Source organism: Exophiala oligosperma (assembly GCF_000835515.1).
Source record: "Exophiala oligosperma strain CBS 72588 unplaced genomic scaffold supercont1.2, whole genome shotgun sequence".
NCBI lineage: Eukaryota > Fungi > Ascomycota > Eurotiomycetes > Chaetothyriales > Herpotrichiellaceae > Exophiala > Exophiala oligosperma.
Window position 1 is genome coordinate 946,463 of NW_015622819.1, and position 14,110 is coordinate 960,572.

The 14,110-nt window shown below is 51.8% G+C and overlaps 4 protein-coding genes across 4 annotated transcripts; 1 reads left to right on the forward strand and 3 right to left on the reverse strand.

Moving 5' to 3' along the window:
* Positions 1-17: 17 nt before the first annotated feature.
* PV06_01812 (uncharacterized protein) lies at positions 18-2,520 on the reverse strand. Its single transcript, XM_016402443.1, has 2 exons — positions 1,821-2,520; positions 18-1,758 (listed from the first exon to the last, which is right to left on the reverse strand). Exons 1-2 carry the CDS (start codon positions 2,236-2,238, stop codon positions 575-577), a joined length of 1,602 nt encoding a protein of 533 aa, XP_016266340.1. The 5' UTR covers positions 2,239-2,520; the 3' UTR covers positions 18-574.
* A 2,464-nt stretch (positions 2,521-4,984) lies between these two features.
* On the reverse strand, positions 4,985-6,538 carry PV06_01813 (uncharacterized protein; the record flags this gene model as incomplete). Its single annotated transcript, XM_016402444.1, has 1 exon — positions 4,985-6,538. One exon carries the CDS (start codon positions 6,536-6,538, stop codon positions 4,985-4,987), a length of 1,554 nt encoding a protein of 517 aa, XP_016266341.1.
* A 2,775-nt stretch (positions 6,539-9,313) lies between these two features.
* On the forward strand, positions 9,314-11,019 carry PV06_01814 (uncharacterized protein). The gene is made up of 2 exons (XM_016402445.1): positions 9,314-9,607; positions 9,718-11,019. Exons 1-2 carry the CDS (start codon positions 9,579-9,581, stop codon positions 10,814-10,816), a joined length of 1,128 nt encoding a protein of 375 aa, XP_016266342.1. The 5' UTR covers positions 9,314-9,578; the 3' UTR covers positions 10,817-11,019.
* A 54-nt stretch (positions 11,020-11,073) lies between these two features.
* PV06_01815 (uncharacterized protein) lies at positions 11,074-13,725 on the reverse strand. The gene has a single exon (XM_016402446.1). It carries the CDS (start codon positions 13,198-13,200, stop codon positions 11,593-11,595), a length of 1,608 nt encoding a protein of 535 aa, XP_016266343.1. The 5' UTR covers positions 13,201-13,725; the 3' UTR covers positions 11,074-11,592.
* Between the last annotated feature and the right edge of the window lie 385 nt (positions 13,726-14,110).

The following is a 14,110-nucleotide window of genomic DNA, read 5'->3' on the forward strand; positions in this document are numbered from 1 at the left end:
ATATATGAGATTCCGTGCTTTATGTGACGACTGGCTCAGAGAGACACTCGAGATCAAGTCCATGCCTGACGTGGGCTGAACCACCTACTCAAAAGCCCTTTTCCCAGTCTTTACAGGTCTGACGCCTAGAGAGTGAGAACGTGGGAGAAGCATCTGGTTGAGAAGATGGAAGAGCAATAGGAAGAGACTCGATTGTTCGGTCCAGTCGTTGGAGCTAATCTTCGCCAGGAACGACTGCAGGACGGGTTCTGCTGAGGGATTCTTCAGAGGGAGGTAGTCTATGGGATACATAATCCTTTTGGGCATCCCTTTCAGAAACACAAATGCCTCGTAGGCTGGAAGACCAGTAATAGAAGAATCCTGGTAGAGATCTGGAGTGTATCATTGGCGAGAGAATTTGATCGATTTGTGTGGATCTCGACAGAATATCGCAGTCGTGTCTGTAGAGTAACTTATAGGCGTCACACCTTCGAGCGTAATTCGACCTACAGACGGGCGCTGACTGTACACGCCAGCTACGGCGGCAGGTCTAAGCATAGATGTGTCTGTGTCTGAACCGATGGCGAAATCGAGCCTAGGACGTCTGCATCTTCAACGCCGCAGCAATAACCCCCATCCCCGTTTCTGCAGATGTTCTGCACGGTAGATTCGGCCCCTTGTTCCCTTCCTCCTTCCTTCCCGCCGTTGAAGTGCCCACCAAGTGCGTTTGCTCTCCGTTCCAGCACATCTTTCGCCTGCCAACATTGAAAGCCTCCCATGGCTCGAGACCGTGGATGAAATCAATGTGCGCTTTGGACATCTTCTCTTGCGTCGCCTTGATGTGAGGGTAGACTCGTCCTGGAGGTTGACAGAAGGTCAACGGTACTCCAAAGGAGTGCCACGAATAGCCATGGAGCGGACCTGGAAAAGGATCAACGACGGAGATTTCATAGGCATAGACGGTGGTGCCCTGCTCAGCGACATGCGAAAGCGTTTCGATTGTTGGCTTGACAAAAGTCTCCTCGGTCGCCCATTCGGTAAGTGCTTGTAAAGCGCTTTTGCCCTTGGAGAACACGGCCTCATTCGCGATTTCCGGCACCAGTTTGCGTACATGATCAACAAGCTCCGCATCCGGCAGATTCTGATAGGGCGTTAGAAAGAGTGCAGCTTCGTCCTTTGTGTGGCCTAAGATGATCCTCGAACACCATTTAGGCATGTGACTCTGAAAGGGTGGCGACCTGCTATTCCCGTGCTGAGCCCCCTGATCTAACCAATTGGGGTCGTCAATAGGAAGTGAGACGCTGCCGTCGAACATTTCAAGAAGTTGATCTGCGGACAAGGCTCGCAGGCCAGCCAGCTTTTCGGCACCTGTCGCATGGTCCGCTATACCTGCCAATCTGGCAAGTTGATCGAATGTAACCTGTGCATTCTCAAGCGTCCTCAGACGTGGCCTCGGACTCGACTGGATCAGGGCTTGCTGAAAGAGCGCACGGCCGCCTCTCAGATGGCAGAAGGTCGACGAGGCTCCGGCAGACTCGCCGGACAGAGTAACTCTGGACGAATCTCCGCCAAAATGGTGAATCGAGCTTTGAACCCACTCAAGACCAAGTCGCTGGTCATTAAGACCTTGATTCAGAATCGGAATTTCACCAAGGGATATCGCTTCTTGTACAAGCTCCCCAGAACTCAGAAAGCCAAAAACGTTTAAACGGTAATTGAGGGTCACGATAATGATTGGCATCCCAATGTCCATCGACCTGCGAACAAGATGGTTGCCATCTGAATGTCAGGGTCAGTACGCGAATGACTGCAGTCAAGGGGCTCAGGCCACTGGAACCTACCGAATTCCGTCGTGTTGTCACCGTTGTTGAACCCTCCTCCGTGTATCCAAACAAAGACCGGCAAATCCGAGTGTCCGGTAGCACCAACGGACTGTGGCGGAGCGTATATGTTGAGGTGCAGGCAAGTGGTCTCGTCACACCTTTGCGAGGTTGACAACTTCTCAAACATCTGATGCATCATGGGGTGGATATTGTCAGTCTTTTGAGGGCAGCGAGGCCCATATCGCGACGCATCCAGTTGCCCATCAAGGAGATCAAGGTCGACACGCCTGGCTGTTCGGAAGCGAGCTGGGAATTGGGCGTAGGGAATGCCTAGAAAGTTGGCCACACCCTGCTTCGATAGAAATCCATTGATATCTACGTGCTCGGCCCGAAAATTGAAGTTCTCCTGAAAATTGTCAAGTGATATGTTTTCCATAGTTTGTACCTCCTCTGGATGTTATCTGCTATGTCGGCAAAGGGGAATAGGAGATGCCCTCACAACAGAGCAGAGTAGGAAGACTTGTAGGAGAAATGATTCATTCCCTGAGGGTGGTGCAACTTGCCACGGTGAACACGTACACTCTTAAGTATGCCGTGCTGGTGATGGTGGGCCGCTGGCACGACTTTGCATATGCTGCGGCTCGTCGGCAGGAAACCGCAGGCAACAAGAGCAAAGGTATCGCAAGGCGCTGGTAACCCTACTTCATTGGCACATCGCAGGCGCCGCACTCGGCAGAATAATTTTGATAATCAAACGCCAACTGCCATTGGTGAGCACTTTGCGGTTGGTCGGCGATACACCGCAAGGCTCAAGCTAAGAACCCCATGGTCAGGCAATCACAAATTGGGTGGACATGCCATAGCAGGCAAGGCCGAGAAGTTAATATGGGGTAAACCGGAGAAAGGGGACGGCATTGGTCAATCGACTGTGGCGGCTCATCGCCGACGAGCCGCGGTCAGAACATCCACGAACTCACAATCTTTTTCATGGCTCGCCCGCACAAAGTCTCTGTATAAAAGCCCCAAGGTCCCCAGACTGAAAGATGCAACCAAACATCACCAAGAGACACCGATCTCTTACTTGGGACTTCGAAAATCGGACACCATGGACAGCAGAGACACGGCGGCTACCCCTTCAGGGAGCAAAATCAGGACCATCTTGATATGCTGTTTTGTGATGTGCGGTAGTCTCCTCTTTGGCATTGACAGCGGCGAACTTGGTGGTTTCCAGGCGATGGTCAGGTCAGCACCCTATGTTCCGTACCATCTTGCAGTGCTGACGACCGAAAGCTTCCTGAAAGACTACGGGTACTTTGACGAAGAAAGTGACTCATACAACATCCGAACCCGAATCCAAACCTCTTTAAATGCTGTATTGCTTGTGGGAGCCATAGTTGCTTCCATCTCGGCAGGCCCCATCGGCACGAAATATGGCCGAAGAGTCGGTCTGATCTGGATGGGCATTATCGCCGTTGTAGGAGTCGTTTTCCAGATCTCAGTCCCTCATGTATGGGGTTTACTCCTTGGTCGCTTCTTCGCTGGAGGTAAGACATTGTCAGATCAATCACGCGACTCGACTAACAGGTGTTCCTAGCTGGAATTGGTTATGCGTCAAAGTGAGACTTCTCCCCTTTTATGTCGAGAGTCGTTGCCACGTCTCTCGACTGAAAGTGGCTCTCAACCTGTGCCGGCCGATCGCTAACATGTGTTTGTGCATCAGTTTCGTTCCAATTTATCAAGCTGAAGTTGCCCCAACACAAATGCGCGGGATGATGATCGCATTGTACCAGACTGGGATCAATATCGGCCAGCTTATAGGTTCCTGCATCAACCAGGGAACTTACAAAATGTCGACGAGATGGGCATACAGGATTCCGCTAATCACCCAGCTCGTCTTTCCTACCATCCTAATTGTGTTTGCCTCCTTCTTTCCGGAAAGCCCTCGTAAGTACCTTTGAACTCGCTGGCCGGATTTTGGCTGACTCTGCATCAGGTTGGCTGCTCTCAGTCGGCAAAGTGGAAGAAAGTGCCAGGTCGATCCGGAGGCTTCGTGGAAAGACTTATCCAGAGCATCAAATACATGCTGATGTAGACGACATCGCTAAACACATCAGACTTGAAAAGGAGCTCGAAGGGTCCGGCTCTTTCTTGGACGCTTTCCGAGGCAGTGACATGCGCCGCACTCATATCGCCTGTGGTCTTCTCTTGTGGCAAGTTTTGTCAGGTATCAGCTTCATCAACGGGTATTTCTTCCATGACACAGCTTCGCATCGCGACTCAATCGTACGCTGACATCGTCATAGATACGGGACATACTTCTACGCGGTATCTGGCATCTCCAACGCATTTGTTGTCAGTATCATCTCCCAAGTCTGTCAACTGGCTGGTATCATTATCATGTTTCCGTCTGTTCATTTTCTTGGCAGAAGGACCATTCTCTTATGGGGCGCCGCTGCTGAGACCGTATGCATGTTCACTTTCGCGATCGTTGGAACTGTCGCACCCAACAGTGTCGCTGCAGCAAGAAGCCTAGTGGCTTTTAGTTGTCTGTATGCCTTCTTCTTCACCTGGTCCTGGGGCCCCGTCGCGTGGATCGTTGCATCTGAGATTGGCTCCAATGTGATGCGCTCCCGAACACAGGCTCTCGGTTCTGCAGTCTCGTGGGCCGGCACTCTGCTCATAGCGGTGGTTTTGCCCTATTTGATTAACCCAACAGCTGCCGACCTTGGTGCTAAAGTATGTTCAACGCGATATCCGGTATGGTATTTGCTGACATGGCGGGTAGGTCGGCTTTATTTTTGGAGTCACATGCTTGCTTGGTTTCATCTGGGCTCTGTTCTTCCTCCCAGAGACCAAAGGCCGTTCTCTCGAGCAGCTCGATGAGTTATTTTTGAATGTGAGTCTGGGGAATCATTTATGGTCGGTAATTTGCTGACGTCAGGCTAGGGTGTGTCGGTAAAGGAATTCAGCACTTACCAGTGCCATGGTCATGTCGAGTATGAAAGACACGGCGTAGTCACAACTGCCGAGCTCAATGAGGACACGAAGGAAGTCGCGGCTATCCATACAGAGGATAGCAAGACACCTTGATGATTAAGAGGGTATCCGATATATGATTCAGCCTTGTACCTTGTAACCGCACTCGTGTGGTGCAACTACTTTCTGAAGGGACAAAATCCAGATCACCAAATGGGCTGAGGATAGCTCTCGTATTGCATCAGCACAGCATCCCAGTCTGTAGAGTTGAAAAGGAGATTGTTGAGGAATTCGTCGTCGAAGAAGAACTCATCGGCATTTCGAACAGTGCCGAAGGTCCCGGTGTCGCTAATTTCGGTCTGGTCAAGTGATCGAAGACGCATAACGTTCTTCAACTCAACCGGTATTTGCCGGCTGTGACAATTCGTTTGTCGAAGCCGAGCAAGGACAGCTGCAAGTGTATGGCCCTGGGACCAGTGTGATCCCCATGAGGTGTCTTTGAGTAAAAAGTCCTTCAATGATGTAGCTGAAATGACAGCGTTCTCGAGCTCCTGGATAAAGTCCTTGGAAGAACTATGTGTCCTTCGAGCCTCAAGAAGGACATCGACAACAAGCATCAAGGCTCTTGAAGCACAGTATAGCAATTGATTTAGTCGACAACCCATCTGGAGATAAAATTCAACGTTGAACCACATTAGCGTCTGACAGGCTTCTGGAATAATCGAAGTAGCTTCCTGTGCCAGGATGATGGAAAGTTCTTTGCGGTGGCTTGACGTATTTGTCAAGGACGCAAGCCCGAGGACAAAAAGTAGTCTGTTGTTATGGTGTAACATGCAAAGCGCTTGATATTCGCTTTCGGAATGGTGTCTTTGTCGGAAACCCAAGTACATCCCATAACGATGTATCTGTTTGAGGACCTGTTCGCAGTTCTGGATGATATCGGTATCGACAGGTTGGCTCGCATAGACCACTCTCAGCAATGATCGGAGACAGTGAGAAGCGTCCACAGCGTCACCGAAAAAGGTACCTTCTGAGATGCCGGTGTTGGTTGGAGCCTCCATGATATCTTCGGGCGAGACGACAATATTGAGGGGTTGGCCCAGCGTGGCAGAAAGAACTGCATCCTCAAATAGGCAGCCCTTCCATACCGCGACGTTGAGAAGGTCACGATCGGTTGTCGCAGAAAAGGATGCCTTGTCCAGGCCTAAATCCCTGGCCATCTTGCAAAGGAGTCCAAGTCTAAGTCCCGTGGACATCATGTCACCGTGACCGTGCGTTACGAGTTCAATCTTTGTCAAAGCCAGCAGGAGTGCTTGTACGGTTTGGATCTTGGGCTGATATCGTTGCCGCGTGCTGAAGAGGGCCTTGAGCTCATGAGCAATGACTCTTTGTATGTGACCGTAGTCTCTCCAAGAAGCAATGGCAAGATGATGACGTGCTGCTATGCCAAGTATAACGCTTTCCAGCAACGGGGTGACGGGGAAGTATCGCAGACTTGCCTGGGTGACAACGGGAAATACTGGCTGCATGTGCTCGAAGAAGACGCGGTAGAGGTGTTCCTTGACATTTGGACTAATATCCAGCGTCGTTGGTTCACCAGCTGTCGTCAGACCAGCAGACTTGAGAGAATACTGGGGCTGGACCATGGCGGGCTCAGGAGGTGGTTCCTTTGGCGTGTGTAGATCCATGGGATGCCCGCCGGCATTGCTCGAGGGACCCCAATAGACCTTTCGAGAAAAGCCCTTGGGCGTGGAAGACATGAAAGTTTGCTGGGCCCGTGTTGGCCAGGGAATGCCCTCGAACTCGCAGGAAAGACTGTACTGTCGACATCGAGTGCAGCAGAGAGTAAAATAAGGAGGGTGTTCAAAATGACACTTCAACCTGAGTCTGGAGGCAAGCCACTCAGTACACTCATTTCAAGGTGGGCGAGCTCAACGTACCTGCGGCAGTTGTCACAAATATGGTTCGCCATAAACTGGAGAACAGGAAGAGGTTGGTGGTGAGAATCGTTGATGCAGTTGGCCAGACAAGAAGGAAGGAGGACGGAAGCTGGAGGTGTACAGACCTCAAGGTTACTGCATGTGGAGGCTCACAGGCTGGTATAAAGACCTGTACGGAAGGCGGGATACCTACATAGGTACCTAGGTGAACAACCCACTTGACTACCCAGTACTTGTAGGTTCCTACAGGTGCCATTTTAGGGAGTCAATGCTTAGGTAGACTAAAACGTGCACGCCTAGTGAGCCTCCTGTTAGGGGCCACGCGGGGAAGACACGCCCAACCACCCCACTCCAACTTGATCCGAATCCTACATCTAAAATTCAACTCTACTATGAGAACCGATATACTCCCTCACCAACGCTAATTTTCCACCTCCATCGAGTCTTGGTACCATTGCGCTTGATATATGATGCAGTAAGCAGAGGCGATGAAACGGTTGAGAACAGGCAGAGCCTGTAAACAATGTCGGTCATCCAAGCGACGGTAAGTCCTGAGATGTCAAACGTTGATATAATCCCAACTCTGACAACGTCGCCAAAGCTGCGAAGGCGGAGTTCCCTGCAGAAACTGCATTTCCAAGGGCTCAGAGTGTGTATTTGAAGAAGAGCAACAACAAGCCATCTCTCACCGAGCTAGTCATAATGACCAGGATGGGAATCGGATGCCCTGGAAAGTCGACCTTCCTTTTGCAACCTCGGCCGTCGTAGCCTCTCTTCTCGACCGGTAAGTACATCCATACTTGTCAAGCATAAAAAGGGCCCTTGTTAGTGTCTGACAGGGGCTTGAAAGATACTTCTCCACGATTGCGCCTCACTGGCCTCTTGTTCAAGAAAGGGACCTCAATCAGGAGCCCTACTCTTCTCCGCTCTTGCTCCGGTCGGTCTGTCTTGTATCGGCTCACCTCGCCGGCGCCAGTGCGACTGCGCTGGCTGAGGACATCTCCCAGTCTATCCACCAATGCTTTGACGCCTACGAGCTGCTCTCCCTGCCTACACTGTCGACATTGCAATCCATCCTGCTGCTCCTCGCTTCTCCCCAATTCTCCCAGCAGTCCATGATGACAATGTCCGCTTGTCGCATGGCGCTGACCCTGGGCCTCCATCGACCACACTATCCCCAACCGATACTGTACTGGTCATGTATCGTGGCTGCTCGTTGGGAGTCTTTGAGATCGACGACTGCCCGCTCAGCGGACCGTGTATGCTTTGATCTCGAGTCTACCCCGCCGTACACCGAGCCAGATCCAAGGACGATATTTGGCTCCCTATACCATCTATTGGCCTGCGCAGATAGATACCGGATGCATCTAAGTGATCTGCACGATATCTTGCGAACCCGAGATATAATATACACGCAGGTCACAAAACCGTACGGTCGGGCAGATGGTACCTCCATGCTGATGCCCGAACAAGACCCTGAGATTCTACAGTCTCTTTTGAACCCAGTTGTGCTGTACCTATCGGGGCCTGATTCGGGTCGCAACGACGTCACACCATCGTCAATAGCAGATGGGTCGCCGGCATTTGAGCTTAATCCATTCCATAGCTGTACTCGAAGGCTTGGTGTCTTGAAATGATAGGACATGAGCCTTGAAGCTGATTGAAATTCTCGAGGACATTGGAAGAAAATAAGTTCGGATAGCCTGGATTCGTCCATTATTCGTTTCCCTAGGATCACCAATGGATACCTACCGGCAAACTCTGGTGAACGAAATCCAACCCCCAATGCATGCCCACCCTTCGAAATAAGGAAGAACGCGCAAGATGGAGAAGCAAATGTCGTTGCATGTCGGCAAATCATCTCGGTGAGATCAGATGCTAAATATGATTTGAATGGCTTCTGTCAATTATCAGAACAAAGTCTTGGATTGCATATAGAGCCATCACAAGTTCGCCTTGTTCCGAGAATCCATGATCCATGCCGTTGAAAATATCCTCCACGGCTTCTGAAATCATTTACTCAAATATGAGCGACCAGTCGGTTGGGGTCTACAAGGCGCTATGCCAGGAGATTGAAGTCAAAAATTATTTGCCAGCCATAACACAAGATGTACCTGGAGAGCTCGACGACTGGACAACAGACGATGAGGAAGTATGGCATTCCCGTTCAACAATTTCAATGCCAGAGGTTAATTTTGTATCCATAGCGCCCACGATCGTCGGAACCAGACCTCAGCGAGTGCTAAGACTGCCAGCAGCCTTGAGGGAACCATTGAGAGGGGTGTTGTACCTACAGTACCTACTCCGTACCTAATGCAAAGATGCCGGTGTCTGATAAGGTCCGCGTAGACAGATATCGGCACTCGGCTGCACTATTGATTCCCCATTGATTTTCCCGTTATCGATAACGCACCGATCACAAGGCTGAGCCGAAAACAAGCACTGCCATTGGACAACTCAGTTTCTGTACGTACAATATTCCGTAGAATGACGGCAGCTCATCAGCTCAGCAGCTCAGCTCGCGAGGGCCGATCATCTAGCACAAGCCTTTCCGTCTGTCTCCCTCTCTCTCTTCTCTTCCTCCTCCCCCTCCAACCTGCGTCAGGCACCCATACATACCACATGTCTACCTACCTACTTATGGGGGTACTGTGAATAAAGAATCAAAAAAAGAGGACCCTTCACTCTACAGGAACGTGTTTGCCTAGCATTACTAGAAACTCTGTCTTTGACTTGACAGTACTTGAACACACTCTTGCCCTAACTCTCTCTCTCTCTCTCGCTCTCTCTTTGTGTCTTCAAGACTTTTCATACCATCATTCACCGCATGTTCCCCTCAGGCTCCTAGGAATTCCTCGTCATGTTCGGAATCATAGCAGACTTCATCTCGTGAGTTGCAAAAAAAATCAAGCCCCCGGCGTACACACCGACACTCCCTCCTCATCGCACACTCCGGTTCTAGTGTCAACTGACGCAGTACTTTTGTACATCTTTGACAGCTCCATAACCACATTCCTCCTCCCCGCCTACCTCTCATACAAAGCCCTACGAACCAACGACCCGGCCCAGACTCACCCATGGCTGATCTACTTCACCATCCTCAACCTCACCCTCCTCTTTGAATCGTGGACCATCTTCATCATCGGCTGGATCCCCTTTTACTCGTGGTTCCGCCTCTTTTTTCTCCTGTACCTCGTGCTCCCTCAGACCCAGGGTGCAAAGATCCTCTACCTCGACTACCTCGAACCCTACATCGTCGGTCACGAGACTCGCATCGACCAATTCATAGGCGAAGCCCACGAGAGACTTCAGCAACTGGGGTTGGGCTACATCGGCGTTCTGATCGAATTCATACGGGACAAGGTGCTCGGTCAAAAGAGTCCGCAGGGCGAACATGCCCCGCGACAAGGAGCAGGAGCTGGCTACGCCGGCTACGCACAAGATCTGCTGTCCCGATTCGCCATGCCGGGCGCACGCACGTCGCAGCCCAACCCGCCCGGGACGTCGTCTGCGAGTGTGTACGGCATGATGTCGACCTTTGCCGGTGCGGCGTTCGCGGCGTCGTCTTCCCCCCGCTCCTCCTCCGCGGCCCGAGAGGCGGCGTCGATCCCCGGGTCGCTGTTGGACAACATCCCCGGAGGCAACACCGCCGAGAAACAGACGTTCGTGTCGGCGCAGCGGGAGAGGTTGTCGAACATGCTCAAGGCGCTGGACAAGGAACAACAGACGCTCGACCTCGCGTACGGCTCTGCCCCGGGCCAGCAACGCCCACCGAGCTCTGGAGGCTTGAAGACCAAATCCCGAAGTGAGGTGTCGTTTGAGAATGTGGATTACGACGAAGCGACGCAGCACACCCCCGGATCGACGCCGCCTCGACCCGTGACCGACGGTCGCCGCACCACGAGTGGGAACTGGTTGCCTTCCGGTGTGGGTGGATGGTTCGCGGGAAGCGGTGGTAGTGGTGCTGCCACGAGCAGCGGCAACACCCACGGCGATGAACGTAGCGAAAGAGAAAGAATCATATCCAAGGGATGGTCGGCCGCAAGAGACATGACCGAGGAGATTACAAGAGGCATGAGCAGTGGTGTTGACAGGTAATGATGATCAGCCATGGGCGTGAAGAAATGACCATGATCATGATGGTTGAATAGCTACGCCAGAGACTCGCGAGCTACCGTCCTCCCTGAAGAGTTCGATGTCGAGTCTCTACATGACTCCATACTGAAGCTACACTTTGACCAAAATAAATACAAGAGTTTCCAAAGATAGCAGACGAGCTCAGCGCTCAATTTCACTCACTAACGTATAGCCCTTTAAGGGCACACATACACAACCCAAAAAGCCAATGTGTAACAGAGCAAGATAATCTGGTTTGTTCATTGAGGTGTGAGACTTGATTGACCGACCATGATTCTATGAGTATTCTGTAGATACCTTTCCTCTGACCTGAGACAACCATGCATGATACAGCATATTTCGTCCCCAAGTCTCCAGTCCCGGATTCCCCCAAAAAGCATAAAAGCCAGCCCTACAAGACCAGGCCATGATCCATGGACGACGTGAGATGAACCTCAACCTATCCAGATATCGAGACAATCCCTCCATTCGGGTCCGAAAGCAAAAAAAACCCTTGCAAAAGAACTCCTGCAATGCTTTGCAAATAATCCCTTGACCCAAAATGGCCTTGTCCAAAAGTTGCCTTTTTCGTGATCCATACATACATTTCCGTATCCCAAACCTATTCGTCGCCATAGAAAGTTCCCCCAAAAAGTCATAAACATCGCATCGTCTTATAACACAAGTCATACATGACGGCCCCTCAAGATCACATGGTTCTTGGTTCATTTGGTTCCACACCAGAACTCTGATACCCGTTAGTTGTTGCTGGTGCCTCTTCGCTCGGTGCGGATCCTAAAGCGCTCCCTGAAGCGTCTCGCGAGGCTTGATTGTTCCTCCTCCGACTGTTGTCGAGGTGCACCGGCGGCGCCTGCCGCGGGAGCGCTCGCATTTGAGCTTATACCCTCTTGCCTGAATCGCCGCAACGCCGCGATCCGATCTTCTCTTGACCCGTGGGCCAAGCGACGCAGATTCGCAATCATTTCTCTTCGTCCGCCAGCTCGGTGTGTGGTTTCTTCGGCGTTTGCCCCTGTGGCCGCAGCCACAAGTGGAGGCGGTAAGGTGGTATCTGACCCAGTGCGCTGCGCTTGGGTCTGAGCATCTACATCACCAGATTCACCTTCTCCTTGACCTTGAGGTCGGAGATCGATTCGACACAATGGACACGTGCCGCTGACATTCAGGAGCCAGGGGTCAACGCAGCCGGGATGGAACTTGTGGTTGCAAGGTAATACCCGGACTTCTTCGCCCTTGTTGAAATCCTCTGTACATATTGAACAGCCTAGGTGGCCCTCTGCGTCGGTTCCATCGGGGTTGCTCGTTGCGACAGCAGCTTGTGTATGCGGTCCTGTTCGGTCAACACTTGTCGTGCTGTTTGTGTCTGCCGCACTGACTTCGGGAGCCTCTATTGCTTTGGTGGTGTCCATGGGATCGGTGGTGGTTGCAGTCTCGGTTTGAGGGGTGCCGGCGTTCATTTCGATGTCAGTCGATTGCTGCTTGGTGGTGGGAAGGTCTTGATGGTCTCCGAATTTGACAATGGGGAGGGTTTCGAGCATGGCTCTCGCGATACCCTTGGCGCGACTCTGACGGCCGCGGCCTACTATGTTTCGAGGACCATAACGTTCTGGATGCCTGTGTGCCCGAATAGCTCCAGTCACAATGATGACGACGAAGAGGGCTGTGATGACGCCAGTGATGGAGTACAGAATAATCATTGCGACTGCTGTGGTAGGAGACTGGCCAAGTGAGCCGTTGCCGTTCCAGCCACCGCTGGACGAATTGGTGTAGGAGTTTAGATCGGGGAGAATGGCAGCAGTGCCGGTACTGTCTTGACTAAGAGCTAGCTTAGCAAGGCTGGACGCTGTCATTGTGTCGGTTGTGGTGAGGATGCCACCTATGGTCGGAAGACTGCTGAGGCCAGTCGCAGAGCAGTGATCACTCGTTTCACTGTATAGAATGACAATGTTGGCGCGGGGTGCATTCACCACGATGCGAAAGACTTCACTTGCATCCAGGTTGCCACCATTGTATGCTTCCGGGTCACAGGACATGTAAGAGAACTGGTCCACGTCCGTGATGTCGTTGGCATTGGCGGCATTGACATTCACCAGGTGCCCTTGCACGTCGACCGAGATAAAGTTGTTATGCGACATTTCGGCATATATCCCCAGCGGAGCCAACCGCACCGGCGGTATATCTGGGAATTCGGTGCCGTTCATGATGAACCTCGGGGAGGTCGAGACTGGGTATAAGTCCTGCGAGCTGTTCGACGGCGTAATGGTTTGGGCGAATGTCGTCGGCCATAGCATCGACAGCCCCGCAAGGGCGGTGGCCACCCATCTCTGGTGATTGTAGATGTTATGCATCTTGCCGTCACAGTGCCTCCACCACAGAAGCAGTCGCCCTTCTCTTTTTTTTTGCTCCCCGGATACACCTGTGCCGCTGCTTTGCTGACCGCGTGCCACCGCAATAGAATTGCTTTCCGTCCGGGTGGGGTCAGGATGGACAAAAAGACGATAGGGTCGATGGAGAGGATATATACGGAGTGAGTTGGAGATGAAATAGGATTATGGAAGGATTATATTGTTCCTAATACTCGGTATCATGAACGAAATCATTCCTTAGTCGAGAATCAGACAGGTGGAATATGGCGATGGCTTATATCCGGAAACTTGGTATTTCTGAGCAAGAAAAAACCCCTCGGTATCGGATTGGGATCGTGAAGGCGAGAGGGTTGCGAGGACAGAAGCGAGCAAGTAGATGGAGCACAAAAAGAACGAAAGGGGAAGGGGGTGAGGGAGATAGTCTGTATGGAAGACTCGTGGGAATGATTTGGAAACGCAGCTGAGGCTGTGCTGAGAGGTGAGACTCTCGCAACAGCAAGTGTTTCGAATTGTCAGAGAAGTTGGAGGTTGCAGATGACGGGATGACCGGAGCCAGAAGCGTCGGAGCGCCAGCTTTTCCGAGCGCCAATGCTCAAACTCGTATTCGCAGTGGCCCGTGAGTTGGAGGGATGGAGGAGGAGAGTGTCCGAGTACTACAGTACAGGATGGAGGAGTAGTGGGGGGAGGTGCTCACACTCGCACTGTACTTTAATGCACATTCATTACCTACCAACCTAGGTAGGTACCTAGGGCGGCTCTATCTGCAGTCTTACGGGTTTACCAAGTGCCCAGTGTCCGTACTGGCGGTGCCTAAATTCCTTGTATGTACTCCGTACTCCGTATGGATCTCATCGATTGACAGCCGCGGGACATGTTCATCGATAAGCTTTTC

Coding starts and splice junctions, on each gene's coding strand:
- PV06_01812 (XM_016402443.1), bottom strand. CDS start 2,238: ATGGAAAACATATCACTTGACAATTTTCAGGAGAACTTCAATTTTCGG. Junction 1,759..1,820: donor TGACAACACGACGGAATTCG/GTAGGTTCCAGT, acceptor CCTGACATTCAG/ATGGCAACCATCTTGTTCGC.
- PV06_01814 (XM_016402445.1), top strand. CDS start 9,579: ATGTTCGGAATCATAGCAGACTTCATCTC. Junction 9,608..9,717: donor ATCATAGCAGACTTCATCTC/GTGAGTTGCAAA, acceptor CATCTTTGACAG/CTCCATAACCACATTCCTCC.
- PV06_01815 (XM_016402446.1), bottom strand. CDS start 13,200: ATGCATAACATCTACAATCACCAGAGATGGGTGGCCACCGCCCTTGCG.